Here is a 25,333-nt window from a genome sequence, read left to right as displayed (position 1 = left end):
TAGTACTAAGTAATGTAAGGCAGTAACTATTTAATAATAGAGAAAGCTAGATAGAAAGAGTTACTATCGCGATTAAATACTACCTTTACGCTTTCTAGATATAAGCGTTAGACTATATTAGTAATAAGTAAGCTAGATATACAACGCCTAATATTGTTACCTCTAGTTAACGCTAGACTAGTTGCAATATTATAGAGAGAAAGAGGTATAGACAGATTATGTATATTTTAGATAAGTCTATTAGTAGGTAACTTATTGTATATAATAAAGGCTATATTAGTAAAAGCTTAATAGCTTGCTATATAACTAGTGTTCTTGTATTATTTATAATCTATAAAGTTAATATTATTATATATAATAACTATATAAAGATTGTATACCTACGCTTGTAATTAACTCTACTACTAGAGTTAATAAATAATATATAAATAGAAGGTTCTAGAAGATTATAGAAGTTTTAATAATATTATAGAAGTTTATATACTAGAAGAAGTTATATAAAAAGAGTGCCTTACCTACGTAAGTTAACTAATCTTACCTATTCTGCTATTAATATAATAGTACGTATAGTACATACTAAAGCTAGTAAGAACTTTAATAACGTATTAGTGTACGCTAGATCTCTGTAAATAGAGACTAATATAGGTAGGTAGCGTATTTAACTTTTTTTTTACGCGTAAGAAGCACACTATACTAGTAACAAAGTAGAGTTACTACTATAGCGCCTTATAGTTTTTTAAGGCTCTCTCTTACCTTTTATTTTCTAAATAGTAAAGAATAAACACGTGCTAGGTAGGTACGCGTTTCTTAATAGCTTATACAGTAGTATAGTAATTAACTACGTTAATACTTATACTAGCTTTAAATATGCTAAACGCCTTCTCTTCTATAAGTTATAATAACTTATACCTATAAGCTAATAGTATATTCTTACTATAGATACTATAATCTAACTATAGAGTGCACACTATCTTAAGCAGCGTCTGTTATTATCTCTTATAACTACTAGCTCTTACACTATCTATTATATACTACTCTATTACCTACGCGTAGATAAAGTTCTAGAATAACTATTTATATTATTAAAAAACTTTAACTACTTAAGTTAACTTACGCTGCGTAGATACCTACTATATATATAGGCGCTAGGTATAATAAGTCTATTTGCTAGCATTATCTTCTATTACAGTCTCTTTAGTAGTATCTATTAACTTATTATTACTACGCTTATTATAGGCTTTGTTTTGTCTATACCTTAGATATAGTATAAGTATACATGTTTAACTAAGGTATTATAAGCTTAGAGACTAAAGAAAAGATAGTAGTAATAATATAGGTATTAATAGAGAAAGTAACACGCAAGTAGATAAACTAGATATAGTAATAATAGATATTTTAGATATAGTTAAAAGAGCGTAATAAGCGCTATTAAATAGTGTATCTAACATAATAAAGTAACGTTATAGTGTAAGTAAAGTATAGAGTTAAAGTAATAATAGTATATTATTATAACGCTAAAATCTATATTACTAATATTAGTGCTATTTTCTCTTAGACGCTCTACAGAGATTTGCGTTTAAGCCTACTTATTAGTCTAAAAGTTTTATAGTATTTAATACCTTTATTTCTTAAGCTGTAATTAGCTTAGCAGCTTTAAGGAGTTTTTAGCGCTGCGCTAGCGCGTTAGCGCAGCGCTAGCGCAAGGGTCAAACGCACGGAATCTCGGAGGAGCGTATGATTTATGAGATAAACATTGACGTTCTACGGACGGGCCATTCACCAGTCCCGACAAATTGACTCTGATCACAGCGCGTTGCTGAGAGAATGCGTTTCAGGTCGCTTCCTGTGATATCAACCTTCCACCTCAATGTTGACGATGACGCCAGACATCGGTAGCGAGCGCAGTACCGCCGAACAGGGCGAGGGAGCCATGATGGAGTCGCAACCTCAACTGGCGACAACGCCGTCAAAGACGAATTCGCCCAAAGCACGGTCGCTCTCGGACAGCACGCCCCGTCTTGAGCCCTCTCCGAAATTCCGCGAACCCGCTCGCATGTCCAAAGATGATCAGACCATCGTCGCCAGCCCCAGCACACCGCGTCGACCCGACTTCCTCTCGCGAGGCCTGTCGCTGCAAATGCCTGCGCGAGAGTCGCCCATGCCCAGTCCCGCCCACTTCGCTGCCCGTGTGCCCCTCTCGCCCCAGCTAGATTCGCGCAACACGTACGCGTCGCCTGCCTCTGTGCTGCCCCGACGGTCGCGCGGTGCCGAGTTCTCGAGAGCCTGCACCAACCTCCACCACTCGACGCTCCCCGACCAATCCTCGCCGGATTCCTCGCCGACCATCACGCAGAAGGGCATCAAGATACCGCCGCGGAAGCCGCGCTCGAACTCGATGCTGCTTGATTCGCCCAATGTGAGCATGCAAGGGGGCTGGAGCCATGGCGATAGAACCGCCCCGTCCAGTTCAGTCGGCAGCATCAACATGATGGGCTCGGAGGACTCTAGTAGCTCTTCGGACGAGGTGGACCCACTAGACCCTGAGGACAACGACGACCCCATGATCATGACCCCGCAGGCGAAGACCAACACTCTCTTCCCCGGACTCAATACCGGTAACGCGTGGTCGAACTTGTTCTCGCCTGGTGGACAGCCCAACTTCGCGAGCATGCATAGGGCAAGGTTGCGCAAGGGTCGCAGCCGGAAGAGCTCCAGCTCAGCCAGCGGACACAGCTCTATGGCAAGCCCTGGGCCAGCATCGCCGCCAAATGGCAAGGATACAGGATACTTTGCACGAGAAGCGGCTATGCGGAAAGCGGGATCACGACGAGAAAGCCTGTCCCTCTTTGCCAACGACCTTCACATCTCGTCTGGTAATGACAGTGGAGATGAGGGTGGTAATCTGCCCCAGACTCCAGGTGTAGTCAGGAGGGTTGTCACACGGAGAGGCAATCTACTGGTATGTACTTCCCTTGTTACAACGAGATCGATGCTAACTTTACTAGCCAAAATCGAGGCAATTTGGTCGCATCCGGGCTGAGCTATTCGAAGAAGCTGCACCTGTTGATAGCGAGTTCCGCCGCGAAGCCGAGATCATCCGACAAGTGAGAGAGAGCGACACGGATCTGGAGCGGCCCTCTAATACAGCGCAATCATCGCCCAATCTACTACCCACAGTACCAGGACTGGACGGTCCGCTCGAGGGTGTGCCAGAAGAGGGCAGCGAGAGTAACATGAGCCTGGACGGATCAACATCTAAGGGACTTTTCGGTGCATTCGGTAGTCTCCACAGTGGTCGCAACTCGACAAGCAACGGATTCTGGAACCAACGCGCCGCACATACTCCACCGCCATCCTTCCCTCGCGCAGAGTCATCCGCAATGAGCGAGGACATGAACATGGACTCGCCTTCTATGAATGGCGGAGCATCCCGAGCATCTACACCAGGTCCCATGCAGCCCCCCACAGCAGCTGAGGCCTTGAAAAAGTCGAACAAACGCCGACGAGACGACGACTTTGACGAAGCGTCAATCAAACGACGTGCAGTCTCGCCAGGACTCAGTGTTCACAACAGCCCGGTCATCTCGCAGTCGCCCGCACAGAGAGACAGCAGTCTTTGGGGCACGAATGCTAAAGCCAGTCGAGAGACATCGATCAGCGGTCAGTCACACGGTGAGCGATCAAACAGTGGAGGCAGCATGAGCATGACGCCGACACTGGGCCCAAAGCGGATAGGTCTGCAGGGCATGACAGATACCAACGACGGCTTGATGAAGATGAGCATCGAGTGATGGCCATGTGACTTCTTGTAAGATAATATTAGCATTGATCAAGGCTTAGCGCGGCGTTCCAGGGTTAATGAGGCCAACGATGGTTGCTCGATACATATAGATACCCATTGTCAATTTCCCAATTCAAATATGAAACAAGAACTGCGAATATCGTCTGCGTGTATTGCATTGTTGATGTAGCTTCCTCCGCAATCGACTATGGGCACATGGATGTTTGACCCCTGTTCGCCCTGCTGGCCCTTGCCCCACTAAGCGGCTGCGCGCCTCGACGTCCGCCCGCAACTCCACGACGCGCCAAACAATTGAGACAACCACAGAAGCATACCCGCCCCCTGCTACATAGTCAAATCGTCGCTATGTCACGCACAGCAGCTCTCTCCTCCTTCATCGACAGCGCGCCGCCTGGCGAGGTACTTCCCCCACCAAAATAGAGCTCCCCTCTTACCAGTACACCTGCTAACAACACCACAGCTCGCCGATGTCACCAAGGCAATCAAGTCAATCCTCGGAGACGACGCCGTCCAAAACGAGCTCTCGCCCGCCTTCCAAAAGTACAACGAGGAGCAATTTACCACTACCAAGCTCCCCGGCGGCAGCACCGAGGTCCTAGTCAGCCAGTACAACTCATTAGGCGACGGCCGCTACTACGACATCGACACACAAAGCTCGTTTGACTTTGACCACGCCACGGGCAAAGCCAGCGCAGTGCAGAGCTACGTTGTAGAAAGCGCACAAGAAGAGCTCCTGTACGTTCCGCCCCGCCCCTCCCTCGCCAAGCCAATCCCGCGCGCATCCCTCGTGCACACCCATTGGCTACCAACACACCCATGCCGCATAAAAGCTTAACCTAACCTCACCCCAACAGCAAGAGCCTGAACAAGTCCCTCAGCACCCACGCCTCAGAACACTACCCCAAGTCCTCTCACGGCGTATACCCTGTGCCCTCGTCCCCCTCCTCCCTCGCCATCATCACGGTCGCAAACAAGTACTCCCCCACAAACTACTGGAACGGCCGCTGGCGCAGCTCCTACATCTACGACACGTCCTCCGGCACCATCACCGGCAGCATAAAAGTCGACGTGCATTACTACGAAGACGGCAACGTGCGTCTGCTCACGACCAAGGAGGTTAGTCTCAGTGCGGGTGCCAGTGCGAATGGAAGCGAGGTTGTGAGGAAGATTGCTGCTGAGGAGAAGAAGTATCAGGAGGATCTGAACAGGGCGTTTGGTAGTCTGAGTGAAGGCGCGTTCAAGGCGCTGAGGAGGCAGTTGCCGATTACGAGGCAGAAGATTGAGTGGGAGAAGATTAGTGGGTATAGGTTGGGCCAGGATATTGGTGGTGGGAGGAGGTGAGGGCATGTTGCCTCCGGGTGTGGTTTGGAGATGGAGGGGGTTAGTGGATGGGATGTGTGGGGGTGTAGCTTGGTGTATTGAGGGATCGCTGAATGTGATGGCTGTAGCACTTGGTATGATATTTGTGGCTGCTCACTCCGATAACCTCGCTCGCGTGCTTGCTAGGTGAGACATGGTGTCTTGGAACGTTTCTGGTATATGTGGGCGGCGAGACCAGCTTCGCCGACCACATCATATTGTCATGCTGAAGGCATGCCGCTTCTGCACTGAGGTCGTGGAAGGGCGGGCCCCACCATCTTCAGTACACATGAGGCGATAGTGACTTTCCAGTTACGTCGGGTAGTCACAGTGTGGAGCGCACCTTGTTGGGCCGTCCATTCAGATGGTGTCAGTCATGGTCCCGCTTCCTCTATTGTCACTATTCGTTTGTCTTTTAAGCATCACTTTGTCTCACGAGAGCGTTGAAGTTGCGGGAGTTGCGCACAGTTCGATCTTCTCCGTGCTGTTTGCTTTGCTTGTCCTGTTCTGTGCTCCCTTGTCTGCCTATGTGGCTCTGCGGTGTCGCTCGCTGGCTGATGCAGTGCTTGCGGAGTACGGGGGCGCTGCATTTCATGAGATCTTGGGGTCCTATCATGATGGTCTAGGTGTGGGTTTTACACTGCGTGTCGTTGGGTGTGGCAATACATGAGGAAGGAGAGGATGAGAAAGAAGAAGGTAGGATGATACACTCAAAAGTGGTATTGTTAACGAGGTGGCTAGTGACGGTAGCGTCGGCGAACATGTGATATAGTTTGGAACACATTCCATAGTCCATGTACAGGTATAAATAGTTTTGGATACGATCTACAGTTCAACGAAAGGCGTTCATGTAGGCGACTGCTTGTCAAGTACAAAACTAACACAGGACTATCATGACTACCAGGCATACCAGATGGCCAGAGACGCGCTCAAAGCGGCGCCTAAAATGACACGAGAAGACGAGTAAATACTCGAGGCAGCACCCCATTTCGCAGACAATAAACATCGGCCTGACTGATCCCTTTCCCTTGTGCCTGGTAGGAGGTAGAAGCTGCGGACATCATACTCGATCGTGCCGCAGTTTCCATCTCTGTCACTGACGCAGTCGTAGCCATACCAGGGAAGTAGTGGTGGCATGGTGGCGTCGCTGTTCGGGTCCGCGTTGTAACAGTCTTTAGCAGGGTAAATGTTCACGCGGCGATCTGCGTACTGTTCGGCTGCTTTGGCTCCTGGCACGTGTAGGTGGTAGAGAACATTGGTGTAGTTCGCTTGGGGGTTGTATAATGCGGCGTTCTCTACCGACCAGTTGATGCCTGCCGTGGCTGAGAAAGGTGGGTAGGCGCTTTGGTTGACGAAACCTTGGGTGATGTTTCCGCCGAAGATATCTTCTAGGTTGAAGCAATGATCCATGGTGGGAATGCTCGATGAGGTAAAGGCCAGAGCTTCACTGCTGTTGCGGAAAGAGCAGGTGTCATCTTGGCTCTCCGTGAAGAAGCGCAAGGTCAAATTGGCGGCACTGCGGAGAATCAGTCGACGAATACAATAGATGCGGACGGTAGGTGACACGTACCTTTGTACTTTGAAAGGATACAACAGTAGAGCGACTGATGCCAGTCTACAGGTATTTAGGAACTGCATCGCGAAGGGATGCCCAGGCGATGTATGTCCAGGTAGTCTTGTGCGCGTGATGATTTCGGGGCGTTGTTATCAGTAAACGATAGCCTGCAAACAAGCTGAACGTTTGTGCAACAGAGAGTAGAGAAGCTCCGAAGCCCTCATCCAGATGCCATGTTTCTTTGGGGAGGCCTAGCATAATAGGGTTGCAGTCTGCCAAGTCGACTGCGTCCACGGGTAAAATCGTCCTCATCCACCGGATACTCCGCTCATTAGATTGCAACCACACCTGGGCATCATGCATGAGCCGATATCCGTAGGACGGCGCCCGGTTAAGTTGGAATGCCCGTTTCAGCAATGCTCTACTGCCGTCCACTATGATGTGGCGTGGTGCCAAGCTACGGGATGCATCCCGAGGTCGCCAAGCTCCCGCTCGCCCCGCGGGCCAAGATGCTTATGTGGCACAGTTCGCTAGGCGCTGTGTCACGAGGCTTGGCAGCTCCAATCACACCTTCCAATTAATCACGCCCGACGGCTCTATCCCCAACTGCATAAAACTGAAGGCACCTGCCGACTTATCCATCTTGGTAAAGGGCCAAGATGAGCCCAAGAGAAAGTGCCAATGGGTGTGATAGCCACTGATATCGCGCGCTGCATAACCGGGCCGGCACGCCCACGAGCGTTGCCGTTGGCTCGGATCGTATGTACGGCCTTCGGCTGAAGCCGAAGGCCGACGTCATCTTGTAACGTTCATCACGAAGGGTATCTAAGTATCTGTCTCTTGACTGCGGACTCTTCGAATTGGTACCCAACCGGATACGTACCTACCTAGGTAGGTGCTCGTGCTGTAGAGTGCCCCGGCGAAGGCGTACCTGCCTGGGTATACAATAGAAGTTGAGTGGTGATAGACACCTCGGCACTCAACATATTCCTTTCACTGTGGAGTGGCTCTGTGTAACTACTATTTCGGCTGTGGGCCATGGGAAGGATGATGCCCTTGTTAATATGAGGGCAGGACCTTCAACTATGAATCATGCCGCTCTTTCCATCTTGGCTTACTTCGTACTCCAGTGACAACTTTGTGTCCGTTTGTGGCAGATGCAACGTTGCCGACTCTAGTCGAACTACCCGGGCTGTAGCCGCATTGCATGCATTAAGCTTCTCAGGCATGATATGGAGAAGTTATCGCATCTATTCTAGCTCGAGAAGATGACATCTGGCGGAGGACGATCTTGGCGGAAGGTGATCTTGGTGACACAATGTTTCTTGGTGACAGACCCATCGGCAATATGACGATATCTTGTGACTTTATCAACACGCCAAGTAAGGATCACTGTACATCCTTGACTACACTGCATCGGAGATGCTGTATGGCATGCCGGTGATGCTTCTTGGCTTGGTAGTGTGTCCAGATGAATACTTTGGAAGCAGATGCCGAGACATCTGCTGACCGAAGTACTGTATGAGCGGGTACAAGGTACCGTAAGAGTATCACATACGAGTTATGAAAGCGGAGTCAAGATAGTGGGTCGATTCAAGGTAATTATTCATAGACGCAATCACGTCGAAACTGATCTGCTACTACGTACGCTTCTCCAATCTCGAACACTCATCCAAATAGCCTCACTGTGAGCCCATGCAGTTCCACACCAGTGGCCCAGTGGCTACTGGGAACGTGGTACAATAGCCTCGGCAGATCTGCTCCACCCCATCCCCAGACTGCTCAGGCATGAAACACTCGTCCTCGCAGTCAGGCTCTATGCGTACATGTCAGATCATATCACTGAATAGTAAAGATCCACGCCAGGCTGCTTGAACTCACTGGATCCAAATGAATCGCCCACTCCGGATCTATCGCCGTCGATGCAGTCGGGAACTCCGTTCTGTCGTTTGACCGAAAGTGCGAAAGCACTTGTGAGGAAGATGCCAACCAGGCTAATAGAGAGTTTCATGTTGATCGAAAGTGAAGGCTGTGGAATTGACTTCTGGAATTGATTGAGATGTTGCGGAATTGATGCTCTGCACCAGCCGCTTCGAAGACGATATCCTTATACACCTTCGTGTGCACCACAATAGCACGCGTCCCATGACTTGACCCCGCCACAACCAATACTTCCAAGGTCTTGGATTCATTGAGATACGTTTTTGTTGAGCTGTAACCGAGCTATTCATCCGCTGGAAGCGAGCACGTGGAGTTCTGTTATGCACTTAGGCGCCAGGAATACATTTCACTCAACAGTTACCTAGGTAATTGCCCAATCCATGTGTGATTATACACCGAGCTCGCCGGAGGCACAGTCAACCTCGTACCACTTCAATCAATATGCTTACAGATATACGCTTGGCTGCGTGCGATTACGTGCACCATGATACCATCATGGCAGCATGCGGACACACGTGGGTTGTCGACAAAATCCGCCGTCAGATACTGCTAGCTTCTGGAAACAACCCTATATATTGATATGCCTCCGACCCCATCACTGCTTGCAAGTCTCATTCACTACTCATCAATATCGTATTCACACGCGCAAAATATCATTAAGCTCAAGATGTCTGGCTTCTTCAACGCAATTGGCCTTGTCAGCGGTGCTTTGACAATCGTATCCTTTACCGAATCCCAACTACCCGACAATAAGCCCCAGGGTCCAAGCATCAGGATCAAAGGTAGGATACAGCTCAAAGTAGTATCGAAGACTCCACCGCTAACCGGGTGAACTTTCTAGCCGGCCTTCACGGAGTGGGCGAAGAGTCTGAAAGTCTGGTAAGTTGCGCCCACAACATTCTCTCCAAAAGACTGGCGAAGACTAAGAAGACTCTAGGGTGGCTCGATCGCCGCAGTGTACGCGTGGGGCGAAGGCAATCGCTTCAGCGGGCAGGCAGGCGGTTGTGGGATTGATCCTGGCAGCTTCTGCGATGTGACCGTAGACCAAGGCTCGGGTCGGCGAGCGGAGTACATTGGCGTGTCCAACAACGATGATGCCACTTGCATCGCCTGGATCAGCGTCAACCAAGCTGACGATACGGATGGAGGGGCTTGGACTGGCGACATTGGCCGCCACTGTGGCGAGAGGTGGTACAACAGCAGGGAGTCTGCAGGCAATCTCAAAGACAGCTCAAAGCCATACGTCCCCGCGTGTACTTGGCTCGACAAAGGTGAGTTCTGACTACGGAGGCATGTGAGACATATACTGACTTCGGACGTCTACCTCTGCAGACGAAACAAACGATATCGTGAACGCAGCACTCAAGTTCACTACCAATGCGTATGCTAGCAGTGTCCAGGAGGTCGCTGACGAGGAGAAGACATGCGATTCGACCATCTATGGAGGAGACAGTGGACCAATTGCAGGTATGTGTGTCCATGCCCGCATATACAAGATGATCAAACTAACCCTCTCCTGCAGCGCAACCCGCCAAACGAAGCATCCCTGAACGCCCTACATGGATGCACGAGTACCTCATCGTCTCCAACTGGACCAGCCAAACAGCCGCGGACCTCTGCAACTCTGCCACATCGTGGGGCCCCGACTTCATTGGATCCGACGATCAGTTCTGCGACATGAGCACAAAGACTCTTACTCCGCTTTGTTCACCCGAGACCGTTGGTAGCTCGGGCTGCGTTGATGTTGACGAGGACGCCGTCAGTGTGGTGAAGCGCACCAGCGTTGCAAGGCGGGCCGCGACGGTTTTGCACAAGTCTTACAAGAAGATTGAGAAGTGGGGAGTCTAAGGCTTCGGCCTCACACAATGAGGACGGGAAGATTGAAGGCTTTCCACTCGGATTGCTGCTAGGATTTCTTTTGGTTGGTCGGTGGGCCACATTGGAACTTACATACGTCGTATGCGTACAAACATACATGCTGTCGCTACCATCCTACTGCCTTGATGCCACGTGATGTTATTGTTTGTATCTGCATTTCAAGGGCGCTGCTGAGTTGAGAACACGTCCTGAAAGAACATTAGAGATGAAGTCTGAAGTCGGGAGCTCGGCGATAGGGGCTTGAGCCCCACATTTTCACGCGACCAATCTGCGTAGGCCGAGGTACCACATACCTGCGCTAACCTCTTGAGCGCAGGCGCCTGGACCCTGTCTCACCCGAGCCTTGTATACACTATTTCACATCGCTATTGCGACAGAGCTTGCGTTGCTGCAAATCCCAGCGCGACTCAAATACACTGAGGGTCTAGCGTGGACAATGGGGCAGCGACTGGCTATGTCGTTACTGAATAGCTGAAACAGAATCACTGCAAGAGGCTTTGTAAACTCGGCCATCGAGCCCAGGTAGCCATATAGGATCTTTTGTTCAGTCAAAAGCCCAGAGGTCGTCCCCATTACCTGTTCCCACGATACATACTCATTGTGCAATCACTGCTGCGTTGCACGCAGATGCGATGCAGAAAATGCAGTATCCATCTCTTTTTGCAGCCTTCACGCTTCTGCACGAGACTCCCAAGACGAGATACCTAGGTAAGATTCATAGCCTGCGGCTAGCTACATGCAGTGGAACAAGGACCGTAGGGAAGACACTCGCGTTGTGATTGCCGAATATGAGGCCTCTAGGTGGTGAATGCGCAAGACGTAGCACGGTCACATTCAATAAAGGGGTAAGTGTTAGCATATCTAGACTTGTAGTATCTGCATGTGCACGAGCACCGCGAAACGTCATGACATTATTTGCTGCCCACACAGGCGATTGGGAACCAGAGGGAACAACGCGTACAGCGCTCTGGACCTAAATGAAAGAAGGCAATGCCGAGACAACATCAATGGCGATAGCAGCCACGTGTAAACGCCATGAAACCCTCACTCCAAACGCCACATCCTGATAAAAAGAAAATCCATCTCGTCACTTTCATTTCGTGATGAAGCCCAAGTAATCAGCGACAATAAGCGTCACCATCCTATCACACTCGTTAGCACACACCCTCACATCAAGCCAAAGGACAAAAACTTACGCATGCGGCGCAATACGGACATAGTACGTCCCAAAGCCACGGTAAAACCTCAAAAGCCCCTCTTCCTTCGCAACCTTCCTGAAGCAATCGAACATGCCCTTATAAGGCATGGTGCCATCCGGCCCCTTCGTCTGCTTCTGCAGCCTCGTCTTCATAAAGTCAAACGGCAACGACAGGAACGACGCAAAGAAGCCCGCAACCGCCGACGCAGTCAGAGTCTGTGTGCGCGACGACAAAGACGTGTTTTTGAGCTGCTGTTTAGCTTCAGAGAAGAAGGCTAATTGGCCGAAGTTGAGGGCCATGGCACGGACGACGGTCGGGTAGCTGCCGGCCCATAACCGCGTGACGCCTTCTTGCTTGCTGATGCGGACGAGGGCGTCGATGACGGAGGTGTAGTTTGCGCGTTGGGCGACGGGTTTTAGGCCGTCGGATTGCATGCGGATGAGGGCGAGGTCGGCCGGGTTGCCGACGATGGCGGCGAGACCTCCTGCGGCTAGACCCGCGCCTGCGCGCTCTTTGAAGCCGATGGCTGTGCCGTTTTCCTTGGCGCGCGCGCTTAGTTTCTTCATGAATGTGTCGAAGAAGCCTAGGCGCGCGGTTGTGTAGACGGCTTGGCGCAGGATTCCCGCGCTGAGGCCGGTGTAGAGGTCTAGCACTTTGCCTTGGGCGATGATGTCGCGGAAGACTGTGACGGGGGTCGGCTTAGGGCCGGTCTTTACTCCTTCCCCGGCGAGTTGTAGGCGCACTTTAACCATGTCTACGGGTTGGATCACAGTTGTTGCTGTCATGCCTGCGATGCCGCCGTTTACAAAGGGCAGTGCTGCGCGCATAAAGGGTGTGTGTAGGAAGTCGGCGGTGGCCTTCTTGGGGTTCTCGGCGGCTTTGGACATGGCGGAGGATGCGTCGCTTAGAACAGCTTCTGAAGATTGCTTTGCGTTCTCGAGAGCGCGTGCGGCGGGCATCTTAAGGGTTTGCGAAGTGGCGGCTGCTGTTGTCGACATTGCGTTGTCAGCGACAGCTTACGCAGTCTTGATATGTGAATAGATAATGCAGGAAAGGAAGATCTGTGGGGTATATCGCTGTCGCTATGCTGTACTGGAAATAGACCAAATGTGAAGAAGGACTGTAACTAAGAAAGTAAGAAAGCCCACAAAAGAGACTCCATGGCCGGGTCTATATCCCAGCAGCATGGCACTACGACGTGCGTCCGTGAGGTGTTGGCAGAGCCTCAGCCTGAGACGCAGTTCCCATGCGCCTTACACCGCGGCCGTGGACGTCGCAAGCTAGCCGGCTACAACCTAGATGTACAGCTTCGCTCGGCGCACAGGAAAGAATGTCATCGGACATGTGTGCATTTCCGAAGGCGCGCGCACGTGCGATAACCCTTCTCTTTCCGATTGCACCCGCGGCGATCGCATTGTGGATGCTCAAAGACGGTGAAGAGGAAGATGGGACGTTGGGTGCGTACCTCGTGCGCTGACGTCTGTGCGGAGGATCCAGTCCGCGTCGGAGAAGTGGGGTGTGGGTCGCGGGTTTAGTGGGTAGGGTGGTATGCGCTCAACTACCCGCTTCCTAGCATCAAACGACTATGCGACGATGCAACTTGGATTGAAGTAGCAGAGGAGATGGATTTATGGACGAGGCTGTGAGTGAAGAGGCTCGGAGGACAAAAGCAGCACGATGATCTGTTGTTCTTAGTTGTCAACAGGCCCAGCCAGTCGACCGGTGCCATGAACTGAGGGGTGGGCTGCGTTTCCCCGCATCGCAGAACTGCCCCAGCGAGCCACTGATATGAACTGCTGCTCGTCCTACCTGATGCCAATTGCTGTTGGGCCAATCGGGTTACGCTGATTTCTGGAACTCTGATGCCATTCTTACTTCACAGGCTTCCATGTCGAAGTTTAACGTGCACGGCGGAGCGGGACGAGCTGGGCGCATTGATGTCGCGTGTCCATGCCATCCGGTCTCCCTTGCACCGTTGAGGCTCTCATACCATTGCGCAATGTCTTGCTCGAGTAACACACGATCTTCAGGCACAGAGTATCCCGTTTCCAGTGCGCCACATGCGGAACCGCTTGCATGTGAGCGATGACGTTTGTTGCAACGGCAGCCTTCGGCCAATCGAACGATCGCAACTTCAACGCAGCGCATCCTGTCACATGTCATGAACAATACTGTGAGAGGGCCTGCTGCAGTACACCACGTTGTGGTTGCGGTACCCTGTTACTAGGCGCAGTGACCTCACTGTGCTTTTCCGGATGAGACAGCGGTTTCCGCGCGCACAACGTGCATCCGTGCGTCGTTCCAACCCGACGTGCGTGTACGCACATTGCTTTTCATTCGTTGGGTATTGATATATTGCCGTGTCGCAGATCGGAATGAACTGGCGAGATCGCTTTCTTTTGGGCGAGATCCAGGGTCCTCAGTGCTGGACGGGGCGGTGCTAAGGCCTTTCGCCCAGGTGCGCGGTTGAAGTTGCAACCACCAGTGACCCGAAGGTATCCGCGGCCGAAGACATTCTGAGTGACGACAGGCTGTGAACTACTTTGTGAGCGGAAGAATATTGTAGCGAAATGTCATGCAGGGCACCAGATCTAGGCCGATACAATGTCCGTGGGTGAATGGTAGGTCAGCTAGTTTTCGGCACAGGGTCGGGAATGTGGAGGCGCCCGGCCGGTCTGAACGCTTGCAGAAGAAACGAAAGGGTTGCGCAGGTACTGTTGAGAAGATTGATGCCTGACTATGGGACAGGTACTATGCCGCATAGATTGCGCGGCCTGTCTGTTGTCTCAACATATTCCGCTGAAATGCAACTACGTATTTGCACCTTTGGGTATCATTGAGCCCATCCGAAACCGAAACGCCACTCCCATCGTGCATAGGCTAAACCGACATCTCGCTATCGCTCGGAGATCCGAGGTCCTCGATAATGCTTGACTCTGGCGGCTGTTGAGTCCCCGGAACTTGCAGTCTCGAAGTCGATCCAGACAGATCGTCGCTCCCATCGACTTGTTGAGCCTCACGAGGAGCTTGCACCTCTTCGTCGGAGTCGTCACCTTCAAGTTCAGCTGCTAGCATGCGCTTGATTCTGCGAGCGATAATAGTGTCCTTGCGCACGTCGTCTTTGGTGAGCAACTAAGACGCAGTGTCAGCATAGGTCTCTGAGAATATTGACATGCAGGGGATAGACTTACCTGTGAGCAACCATTGACTGGGCACTCAATGGCTCTCTGACCGTCCACCCTGTGACCGCCCGATCGGATCATATCGAGAACGGCATTCTTCTCAAAGGTATGAGGACACTTTGTGCTTGTGTAGGGGTCCTTGAATTGCTGGTATGTGATGGGGCACCTCGTGCTGATGGTCGCTTTGTCTACTACGATGTCATCGTCGTCGTCGAGGTCGCCTCGGCGTGTGTCCGTAATGCCAGGCGCTGGCGACCCGGACTCATTGAACCAGGTGTCTTCATGACCAAGTGTGGGACCCTCATCGCCATACTTGGCATCGTGTACCGTGCGCTTGAACTCGCGGTAATCGTTGTTGCGTGCATAGCGCGCTGTGTAGGAGAGTGACGTGTAGGCATCCTTGTCGCGCTGCATACGATCCGCAAACAGCTCACTTGCGCCTGTGAGAGCTACGCGAGAGCCATCGAGGGGTGTAGGACCGGGCGTAGGTCTGTCGTCCATATCCTCGTCGTCACCCTCGTTTTGTGCCCGCTGGCTTGCTGCCTGAGTCTGGGTTTGCCTTTGTGTCTCCCGCTGTGTCATCTGCGTCCGATATTCGTCTGCCGACCGCCCGGGCGCAGTGTTTCTTAACCACTCCAGCGCTTCCTCGATGCGCTGCGCGGCGACACCCGAGTCGATGACAGCGCGCATGCTTTCTTCCAGCTTGGTGGTAGCCCCATCCACATTGGTCTGGAGCTCTGCCATGATACTTTCTTCTTCGTCTTTGTCGTCCAAACTCTTGCCCACGTCCCACTTCTTCTGCCGTCGCTCGATATACCCAGCATGATCGCGTAGCATGTCGTTGATGTTTGCCGCGGTACTGGTGACATGCTCGGTAGCCTGCTTATTGTGCCTCTTGATGTCATTAATATTGCGACCTTGTAGTTCCCTCAGGGCTCGCGTCGCTTCGGTATCGAGGGGATGCGATGGCTTCTTGTACGGTGGAAGGACGTCTGCGCTGCGGTTGCTACCGGCAGTTCGCGCTGGAGTGGAAACTCCAGACGGGCGACTAGCAGATGGCCTGGTGGTTCGGTGTCGAGAGGCCATGTTGTTCTGTTCAGTGCGATTATGCTATGTGAATGCGATGTGGTGCTGCCCAGGTGTCGCGTTGGGCAGAAATGGCGCCAGACACGTTGATGCGGGGAACGCGTCGGCATAATTACTTTGGGACTAGAGTGCTCGCCAGGTCACGTGCTGCAACTGGAGTGGCCGCAGGTATCACCGCCCTCTTGTCGCAAGGTCACAAATCGGGGTGTCAATCTCATAAAAACGAAGTCATCAATAGTCTACAGCTCTCAAATCCCGGATGTCGAACACGGGAAAGAATTTCGAGTCACGGTATTCAAGTCACGATCTGCCTCCCGGGTCTTCCTTCCACCTTATCCAATAAAACATCCGAACACCACAGAGCCTACCTAGGTACATCAAGATGAAAGCATGCAAAGCATGTGACCTGACGTGATTGTAAGCTCTACACCTGTTTAGTTGTTCCCTTGTATATGGTGCTTCCGCGATGTAGCTCTGCGGCACAGCGAACTATTCTCGGAAATTAACTGCACGAAGCGATCTCGTCACATACCCTGCACCATTACCGTTATTCTGATCCTGGGTCAGACCTACGGCAGTCATGCAGAGCCGGCAAATAGACTGGGTGCCCAGCCGGGCGCATACCACAGCACCGGGATAGTATGATCAGGGTCAGATCATCTCTGCATATACCACGCCTTTCCCAAGCCTTTCCCAAGCTTTCTCCAAGCTATTCCTGGGCATTTGCCCAAGCTTTCCCCAAGAAACTCCCAAGAAACATCCAAGCGATAGCCAAGTGACGGGCTATTCCTGGACGTTTGGCCAAGCGCCTGTGGTCAGATGGGCGGTCGCTGACTTGGCGTGGTCTCATAATAGGCCTTGGTATTGCCGGGCTCGAGACTCTCATTTCAGTATTCCCGGACTCGAAGCTCTTACCTTGAGTATGTCGAAGGGTAGAGATAAATATTGAGATCTTTGAAAAGGTGGTTATAGTTGTATTTGGGTACTATCAAAATCTACGGTCTACGTCTTGACTCCATCGACGCTGACCGATGCGTCCATTATCCATACGTCCAAAAAAGCGTGGTATCATAATATGTTGACAAGAAAATAATGACATCCAAAGTGCAAATACTCCGGCGTCCTAAGCAGCCATCAACCGCTTCCCAAGTGCTGTCGTTACCGTAATGTTCATGTACGCCCGAAAGATGCATGCCCTGCGTGCTATGATAAGCCGCATTAAGGATGCGGTATGCGTGCGCACGTTGCGACGGACAAGAGTTGTGAGGCGTCCTTTTCCAAACTCCGTTATCGTCTTTCGCGTCGACGGGTGCCTCGACCCGCGTGGCGGCGCTGGTGTTGCTTCCAGATATTCCATGATATGATTTCGGAGCTTCACCTCATCACGCTCGTGATGGTAGTTGTAGTTTGTGGCGCCTTGTTGGACAGAGGGAGGCCCTTCTCGATATCGCGCATTTTGTTGGCGTTCTTGCCCGGGGGCGGCGAGTTGAGTCTGATGCCTGTCCTTCGGTTTTCGCGGTTCTGCTTGCCGGCGTCGTTGTTCGCGCGGCCGGTAAAGCGACGAGACGCACGGCGAATGGATGCGCGAACGTCCCACTGGCGCTTCTTCGCGAGCCACCAGAGTACACCCGATGCGACTGTGTTGATGTTAGCTCGAGTATACTGGGACGTGATGTGCAGAACGTACTGGATCCGAGCACGACTAGGACGGCGACCACAATGATCGCTGCGATAGCACCTCCCGAGAGCGAGAAAGCACCCTTCTGTGTTCCCGCGGCGCCAGCATCGCTGGGGTCTTGCGGGTTGTCGCTACCGCCGTTGTAGCCGGGAGGAGGAAGCTCGCTGCCCGAGGAGGAGTCCTGAGCAAGGGCGAGCAGAGGGAGGAGGAACGAGAGGAGGAGGAGAGGCCTGCTCATGATGTCGATGTGCCGTGGAATGCGGCGTGGACGGGAGGATGGATCGGATATGAGGTGACACGAGGCTGGCGTGAAGGACGTTCGATCAACTGGAGGAATACCAACAACTCGCTACCAGAACGGAGGGCATGTCTCTATATTTGCGTGGCCACCTGCGAACATCTTTTATCCAAGCCAATACCTTCGCCATCACTCGTCCAATACCCCGCCAGTCTCAGGGCTTCTCGGCGGTTAGCATCGTGCGCTTGGACGGCAGACCAGGTTGGCTGCCGGAGAGTACATCAGGCCATTCTCTTAATATAGCGGCATTGGCGTCGAGATTTGTCGGCTTGGAAGGATAAGCCGAAAGGATTGGTAGGGCGTACTGGGTAGTGGGCGCGTAGCTGTGTAGACGAAGATCACCGTGCAGCCGAGCTAGCAAGGGGTAAAATGTGATTGGACGCACCCCGGTCTGAAGCGCCCGGCTAGCTATGTCGCCGCACACTTTCGTTTCAGGGGGGCCTGCAAGGCGACGACTCCCATCGTCCACCTCACGGCGTACATGTAGCAGCTGCCGCTTATTGTAGTCGGTGAGCCCGTGGTATGAAAGTATTTCTGGCTCCTCATCTCCGGTGCAGTCTACGTTAGCCACCTACGTTTCGGCGCAAAGTGGACCAGACGACGGAAAAAAAGTAATCACATGGCAGGCGACATGACCTTCTCTAATCTAGGGACGATTATCGTACGATGTTACCTGGGTATTCTGGTGAATGCGCGCTATCGGAGGGGTGCACCGCGATGATCAGTATGGTGCGCTGCATGAGGCGACTTTGGAGTAAGTAATTACCCCTCAAAGGTTTGCCTTCCAACCTTGGACTGTTCTTTGTCTACCGTCACGTGCCTGTGGCCGCGCGGGGTACAGAGCAGGAACATGCCGGATGGTGGTAATGGCAGCTGCAGAGCTTCATAGCAAGCTCAGTCAACTGCATGCAGACATCTATCGATCGAATGGCTGTGGGCAGACATGTATCCGACGCATGATCTGGAAGATGCGTCCGGACAGCATACTGCAGTGTGAAATATGTCCGTCTTGATGAGGTGCTTCACCGGTTCTATGTAGGTATGCGATGTGGGTGTTCTTCCTCTTTCCAACGCGCCTTCCACGATGTCTTTCTCAGTTGTCATGACCGAACGTGTGGCGTCGTTCTGTTCAGCCGTGACTCCCTCGCGCCGATGAAGGAAAGAACGAAGGCAGGACGCCGCTGCGAACCTCGTCGCCCCTCACTCTGTCCCATAACACTTCGTCTTCGTCTACTGGTGCAGTCGTCTAGCACGCCGCTTCTCATCTTCTGCCTGCGTTGTTCCTACTACGGTTTCCTTGCGTCCGAACGCGCCTGGCAATGCTGTCACTCACCATGGCCGAGTTGCCTCGACAAGGCAAGCAGGTGCCAAAGCGGCAGAAGCCTTCACGACTCAGACATGAAGTACGCCGCGAGTCAACCGATGACGAGCGAGATCGCAAGAAGCCTGTCCCCCAAGAACCTGACAGCGATGCAATTGTTCCTGAGACTCAGCCGAATCAGGACGGATACTACGTTCGTAATGACTTCACTCCCGAGCGTGAGCCGGACCTCAGCGACCTGCCTACTAGTCCCGGTACTGCAGAATTGTTGCAGCGCACTGCAGTAACGAAAAAGGCGGACACTCATACATCAACCTGGGTTCCATTTGCTCTCAGCACTCGCACCAAAGAAACACCCGGATTGAACAATAACTCTGGACCAGCAGATGTACCCACGTTCGCTTTCACACGTTCGCAACCGAGCCAAGTACCCAAGAAGGCATCCCCCAAGGACAAGGCCTTTACCGCCAGGTCTGTTCCTAATACTGAGTCGACAATATCTGGTGTTCACAAGCAGGTTGTGCATGCATCTCAGGGTGAGCAATGACGCCATTTCAACCGATCCGACTAACATGCGAGTAGATGCCAGGGTAGCAACAGAGCCTGCGTACGTCTCACCACCAATCTTCCCGGGCAACGACGATGGCCACAAGACAAATCCTGCTACCGATCAGGAAGTACCTCTCTTCCAACAGCCGGCCGCCAAAGAGTCACAGAACGAGTCTGCATATCCTTTGTAAGAGCTCATAGCAAGCGCCCAGAATTCCACTGACTTACGTAGACCTACCCAACCGGACACGCCGTCCAAAATGCCTCCTTCCGCACAGCCCGACGCAAGGCCGGCTCCTGGAGCTAGTAAGGCCCGTGTTGTCAAGAAGAGCAACAAAGGGAGAAAAGGACAGCTCTCTCAGCAGCGTGAAGGCCAACGACCTCCTCGATCAAACGTTCTGGCACGGCATGCTCAACAGGCCATGACGACGGGCAAACCAGTCGCCGAGACATCGAACAACCCCCTTGCTACCGACGACGCAACAGTCCATACATCGCAATCTCATACAGTGCAAGCACCTGCCCCTATCAATGACCTCAATGGGCATGCATACGTTGAGGAGTCTCCGCTGGTGAAAGAGCATGAGTGTGTCGCCCACGTTGAGGAGTCCTGCAACACCACTCAGACCATTCCGGACACGACTTTCCAAGAATTTCCAGAGTCTTCCGCTCAGCGCGAGTTCCCCACGTCCTCTATGTTTGTGACTTCGACTTTGCCTCCGAAAGTGGACGATACGAAGCGCGAGCAACAGCCGCTCGCAGATGTTCACTATCAGGATCGCGGGCTGGCATCCGCCGAAGAACGTACTCCACTGCCGGCTCAGGACTCTGGTCGTCATATCCCAGAAAATCACGAGTCGGTTGCTATAGCCACCCAGTCCAATCAACCCCAGCTGCCCGAAGTATCTGCAAGCAGTCAACAGTCTGCCCCACTGCCGAAGGATTCTGAAGCTATTCTACATCGCATCTCCCACCAAGACGCATCTCACCGTGTGGCTAAACCACGACGAAAGCTACGGGCCAGTGGACCAGTCTCGAACAACCCTCAGGAGCAGGCCATCTCTTCCAGTCTTGACCAAGCAATTGAGAGCGTGAGAGTGGCGATGCTGGCTGACAAATTCCGAGCCAAGCATGAAAGCATGATTATCGCGAAGCAGCGCGAGGTAGAAATTGCCGGGCTTCAGGGCACGATCAACGACCATGTCCAGACTATTGCAGAGCGTGATGAGAGCATTCGAAGCTTGAAAGAAGCTTTCAGTCAACTCACCGACAAGGCCAAAACCAACCAGAAGTTTGTGCATGGCCTTCAGCAGGACTACGAGAAGCTGCAGAAGTCCGCTACGAGCTTCCAAAAGCAGAGCCAGATGACACTGACAGAGAAGATCACCGAACTTGAAGATGAAAAGAAGACGTTGTACCGCGAATGCGAGACTGCAGTTGACAAGCTTACTGCAACTCAACAGAAGATGAAGTCCACGCTCGACGATATCTACGGGCGGTTCATCATATCAGAGTCAAAGAGGAGAGATCTTATCGAAAATCTGGGCAAGCGGGACGCCGAAATCGGAGATGAGCGGAGAAAACGCGACGACATGGAAAAGCAGCTCCTGTCAATCGTTCAGAGTATTCCCGGTAAGATTGTCGATGCTTCTGATACTCTGGCCAAGAAGTTGGAATCACTCCAGACTTCGATTGAGCAGGCGCCTGCCCATGACAATCGAGATGACCCGATCGAAGAATGTCTGGACGCTTTGCGAACCCTGCAGATGTCGCCAGCCTTGACAGCTAAGGACATCGAGAAGATGGAAAGCACGTTGCGTCTTGTGCACGAACGGCAAGTCATGATCCTTTCTTATTGTGCATCTTCGATGTGCTGACTAGTTACACAGTTTAGACTCAGGTCTTGATACCCTTTCCGAAACCATAAGGAGTGAACCAACCCCTGACACGGAACTCCGGACTTTTATCGGAGAGCGACTGAACAGCCTTCAGGAAGCGATGCTGAGACACGATAAGGCTACTACGGAGAACCGCAAAACGCAGGAGCTAAACGTTTCTCTTAAGGTGAGGCTCGAGGAGCAGCAGCAACATTCCCGTCAACTCAACGAGCAAATCAAGGAGCTCCAACAGTCCGAGGCCAATCTTCGGGCCCAATCCGATCAGCTGGAACGGGATCTGAATGAACTGAGAGTTTCTCCCCCCGTCCCACACGTCGACACGGAGAAGCTCGAGCGAGAAGCTGTTGACCTTCGCCAACAGTTGAAGAAGGTCGAGGGTGACCTGAAAGCTGCCAATAACAAGGTCGAGACGATTGAGCAGGAAAGAGATACCTATAAGGTGAGCGGCGTCAATCTCATGTCTACTGCGGTTTTTTGACGAATGACAGAGCAAATCCGAGGATGTCAAGACGCAGCTACTGGAACTGCAGCAGGAGCATAGGGTAGGAAGCATCATCTCGTCTCATGGCCTCACTAATTCTGTTAATAGGTTGAAGACAAGGTCGCAGTGCGAGAGGAGATCTTCAAAGACTGCGAGAGTAGATTCATCGAGAAAGAACGCAGCTTGAAGAGCGAAATTGATCGACTCACGACTGAGCGCGACGAGAAAGAAAACGCACATCAAGAAGTGGGCACCAATTTGGACGCCGCGTATACCCAGATCGATGAGCTGGAGGACAAGATCCGCACACTTGAATCGAAGGCGTTGGAAACGACAAACATCCAAGAGCAACTAAGACAGACGACCGAAGAGCTTCACACCAAGAGTAGAGGCCATACTGAGTTGAGCCGCCGTTGCGAGGAGAACGTCGAGAAGATCTCTGAGCTGCAAGGTCTGCTCGATAAATCACAAGCCCAAGCAGTCGAACAACGTACGACGATGCAAACTATGCGCGAAGAGGCCGATACTACACTTGGCAAAGCACAACAAGATGCAAGCAACACGCTCCAACTTTTACACAATCAGATTTCTAAACTTCAAGAGGAAAAGAAGGATGTGTCGTCCAAAGTTCAGCAAGCCCGGACCAATGAGGGCAAACTGCGACAAGACATAGCCGAACTACGCGCTGCAAAGGAAGCAGACGAATCTCGATGCCAAAAAGATGCCGACCAAGAGCGCGAGAAGCTGAATGAGGAACATCGCACCGTGATTGATGACTGGAACCGTCGTCTGACCGAGAAAGACGCTGCATTGGAAAAGGCAGAAGCGGATTTACGGCTCGCGGCAGACCAGTTCAAAGCCAAGCTAGCAGCTGATCGCGAAAAGGCTGAGTCGAATATGCAGAAACTCGAACGACAATATCAGGATGTGATCAAGGCTGAACGCGAAAAGGTTCGCCGCAATCAACAAGACGGCTCCCAAGTACAGGGTGGCAAGAGTGTCTTACAGGATCCACGCGATGCTGTACAGGCGGCGAAGCCCCGGAAGAAAGTTCAACGACAAAACCACTCGGTGCTCGATGGTCTTCATGGTCAGAGTCCTCACTTTGAGAAGCCATCATGGGCCTTGGACGCCGAGTTCTCACAGACTCAGCTTGACGACGACGACTTGTTTGCAACACAACATCACACTCATGAAGCCCCCAATAATGCAGACAGCATTGATCACGAACCTGGGACGGCTACAGAAACTCAGGATCTTGGAAGTGCATCTATCTCGCAGGATATATTCAACATGTTCCGACCGTCACAGCAGGATACCAATCGCCAAGTCTCAAGCTCGTTGAATTTGAGTAGCATATCCCTCGACGATTTAGCAGCGCTGGATGAGACCCAACCTGCGTCAGGTGCTATGCTTCGTGGTTACGTTCGTGATTCTTCCAATCATGCTTCAGCCCAGGCAAATGCAAAAGCAACGCCGGCAGTCGACAACATATCTGTGGCTGGCTCTCACTCATCTCGATCATCCGGACGACCACGATCGCAAGCCAACACAGCGTCGCGGATGATGCCACCTCCTGGTAATGGCTTCAGATACTCGCAGTCTGGTACTGGTATCCATACGGAAGAGCGTGGAGGCTCCAGCCGACATACTACGTACGGAAAACCTTTGGAGATGCTCGGCGGTAGCAGCACACATGCCTCAGATCCTAGAGATCAGACCAGACCTTCGTCACAGCAGACCAACAACCAGTATGACCCTCGACGCTCTGCCCAACCCGGATCGCAGCACGGCGTGACGCATCCCACGAACCAGGGTTACACCGAGAAGCGTAAGAGTAGCAGTGACTTGGCGGAGAAGGAATCGGCTTCAAAGAAGCAGCGAACCAGATCTCAGTCGCGCCCATTGAACTCCTCTACTGATCTCCCTGGAAAATCTCCGTATGCTTCTGGGAAGTCTGCCTCGACTTCGCGCCCGAAGGCACAAAAGACTCTGTTGTATGGGCAGGCGAGTGCTTCAACTTCGTCACGATCAAAGACTCCTGTCGCTTCGTCCCGTGTGCGTGGTCGTGTTACCCGCCAGGCTCCGTCGTCTAGTGGTGCGTACTCCCCGCGTGGCCAGCCTTCATCGCAGATATCCATTGGTGGTCCGACCCGTCGATCCTCGACCCGTCTTACTAGGAGCCAGAGTAAGGACGCTCGCTATGAACTTGTATCGAACTGAGCTAACGCGGTGGTGTAGGCAGGAACGGCACCGCATTCGGCGATGGCTATAACGATCGCTTCCGCCAGGAGCTAGACTAGCTGCATTGTCGAGACGAAGCGCTTGGGTGAGGAGATCGTGTACTCTCGAAGATCGTTGCGGTCCTCGACATCGAATCCCGCTCGAGTCGTTCGTGTATGTGTTGTGTGTTTCGAGGTACGCGGAGGGGAGACAGCGTCGTGCGGAGGATCTTTTCGCGAGTAGTCTTTATAAAGGAAACGAGGGACAAGGAGTAAAGTCCAACATGGCGAGAATTCTGTAGATCTAAGTAGCAGACCTAATACGAGTACAATATAGCCTGTATCATGTCAAGCTTGGCCTGCTCGCACAAGTGCAGCCGCTCTCTGGGGAGCCATTAACGCCTGGAACGTGCTTCACCAAGTGATAGAGGGTGGTCGGTGCTGCTGCTGGAGACTTTTGGCGCTAAGGTTTGTTATGTTGTCAGGCCTTTTCAAGCTCCCCTTTGCCACCCACACCACCAAATCACGGCCACCCACAACCTTCTTCTGCAAGGCTGGTGCGCATCTCAAAGGTCTCTTTGCACCTTGCCCATACTTTCTCTCTCGTTCCATACCCGCCTTGAGCCTTTGCGGCGCCTTGACGATGGCGGCGATGCGGGAGTCCCAAATCGCTCCAGGTCTTGCCTACAACCACGCCGCTCTCGAACACCACCAGAGTTGGCGAGAAGCTGGCCAAAGGTACAAAGAGCCAGCTCCAGCTTACTATACCACCGTACGAAGTGGTGCTGTCGAGATCGACGCCCTGTTGTTGACCTTGTAGCCGGCAAACTCTACCCCGCCTCAGGCGGCGGCAGCCACAACAGTCTCACCAGAAGGCGACAAGA

The 25,333-nt window shown here is 52.2% G+C and overlaps 9 protein-coding genes across 9 annotated transcripts; 5 read left to right on the top strand and 4 right to left on the bottom strand.

Annotated features, from left to right (window-relative positions):
• Positions 1–1,867: 1,867 nt before the first annotated feature.
• Positions 1,868–3,791, top strand: J4E83_010242 (uncharacterized protein; the record flags this gene model as incomplete). The annotated part of the gene is made up of 2 exons (XM_049337124.1): positions 1,868–2,959; positions 3,006–3,791. 2 exons carry the CDS (start codon positions 1,868–1,870, stop codon positions 3,789–3,791), a joined length of 1,878 nt encoding a protein of 625 aa, XP_049183826.1.
• A 356-nt stretch (positions 3,792–4,147) lies between these two features.
• J4E83_010241 (uncharacterized protein) lies at positions 4,148–5,143 on the top strand (the record flags this gene model as incomplete). Its single annotated transcript, XM_049337123.1, has 3 exons — positions 4,148–4,201; positions 4,263–4,537; positions 4,657–5,143. 3 exons carry the CDS (start codon positions 4,148–4,150, stop codon positions 5,141–5,143), a joined length of 816 nt encoding a protein of 271 aa, XP_049183825.1.
• A 915-nt stretch (positions 5,144–6,058) lies between these two features.
• On the bottom strand, positions 6,059–6,799 carry J4E83_010240 (uncharacterized protein; the record flags this gene model as incomplete). Its single annotated transcript, XM_049337122.1, has 2 exons — positions 6,059–6,677; positions 6,795–6,799. 2 exons carry the CDS (start codon positions 6,797–6,799, stop codon positions 6,059–6,061), a joined length of 624 nt encoding a protein of 207 aa, XP_049183824.1.
• Positions 6,800–9,324: 2,525 nt separating this feature from the next.
• On the top strand, positions 9,325–10,505 carry J4E83_010239 (uncharacterized protein; the record flags this gene model as incomplete). The annotated part of the gene is made up of 5 exons (XM_049337121.1): positions 9,325–9,439; positions 9,499–9,536; positions 9,595–9,928; positions 9,990–10,124; positions 10,180–10,505. 5 exons carry the CDS (start codon positions 9,325–9,327, stop codon positions 10,503–10,505), a joined length of 948 nt encoding a protein of 315 aa, XP_049183823.1.
• A 1,123-nt stretch (positions 10,506–11,628) lies between these two features.
• MIC33 (putative mitochondrial 2-oxoglutarate/malate carrier protein) lies at positions 11,629–12,732 on the bottom strand (the record flags this gene model as incomplete). Its single annotated transcript, XM_049337120.1, has 2 exons — positions 11,629–11,677; positions 11,732–12,732. The coding sequence occupies 2 exons, from the start codon at positions 12,730–12,732 to the stop codon at positions 11,629–11,631; spliced, it is 1,050 nt and encodes a 349-aa protein (XP_049183822.1).
• A 1,882-nt stretch (positions 12,733–14,614) lies between these two features.
• J4E83_010237 (uncharacterized protein) lies at positions 14,615–16,002 on the bottom strand (the record flags this gene model as incomplete). Its single annotated transcript, XM_049337119.1, has 2 exons — positions 14,615–14,866; positions 14,926–16,002. 2 exons carry the CDS (start codon positions 16,000–16,002, stop codon positions 14,615–14,617), a joined length of 1,329 nt encoding a protein of 442 aa, XP_049183821.1.
• Positions 16,003–17,376: 1,374 nt separating this feature from the next.
• On the bottom strand, positions 17,377–17,918 carry J4E83_010236 (uncharacterized protein; the record flags this gene model as incomplete). The annotated part of the gene is made up of 2 exons (XM_049337118.1): positions 17,377–17,639; positions 17,690–17,918. The coding sequence occupies 2 exons, from the start codon at positions 17,916–17,918 to the stop codon at positions 17,377–17,379; spliced, it is 492 nt and encodes a 163-aa protein (XP_049183820.1).
• A 1,394-nt stretch (positions 17,919–19,312) lies between these two features.
• On the top strand, positions 19,313–20,039 carry J4E83_010235 (uncharacterized protein; the record flags this gene model as incomplete). Its single annotated transcript, XM_049337117.1, has 2 exons — positions 19,313–19,835; positions 19,882–20,039. The coding sequence occupies 2 exons, from the start codon at positions 19,313–19,315 to the stop codon at positions 20,037–20,039; spliced, it is 681 nt and encodes a 226-aa protein (XP_049183819.1).
• A 69-nt stretch (positions 20,040–20,108) lies between these two features.
• On the top strand, positions 20,109–24,450 carry J4E83_010234 (uncharacterized protein; the record flags this gene model as incomplete). Its single annotated transcript, XM_049337116.1, has 4 exons — positions 20,109–21,705; positions 21,743–22,185; positions 22,235–22,288; positions 22,336–24,450. The coding sequence occupies 4 exons, from the start codon at positions 20,109–20,111 to the stop codon at positions 24,448–24,450; spliced, it is 4,209 nt and encodes a 1,402-aa protein (XP_049183818.1).
• Between the last annotated feature and the right edge of the window lie 883 nt (positions 24,451–25,333).

Source organism: Alternaria metachromatica (assembly GCF_023757995.1).
Source record: "Alternaria metachromatica strain BMP 0045 chromosome Unknown scaffold_42, whole genome shotgun sequence".
Taxonomy (NCBI): Eukaryota; Fungi; Ascomycota; class Dothideomycetes; order Pleosporales; family Pleosporaceae; genus Alternaria; species Alternaria metachromatica.
The sequence above is the reverse complement of the archived record's forward strand: the minus strand, read 5'-3'. Positions and strand labels throughout refer to the sequence as shown.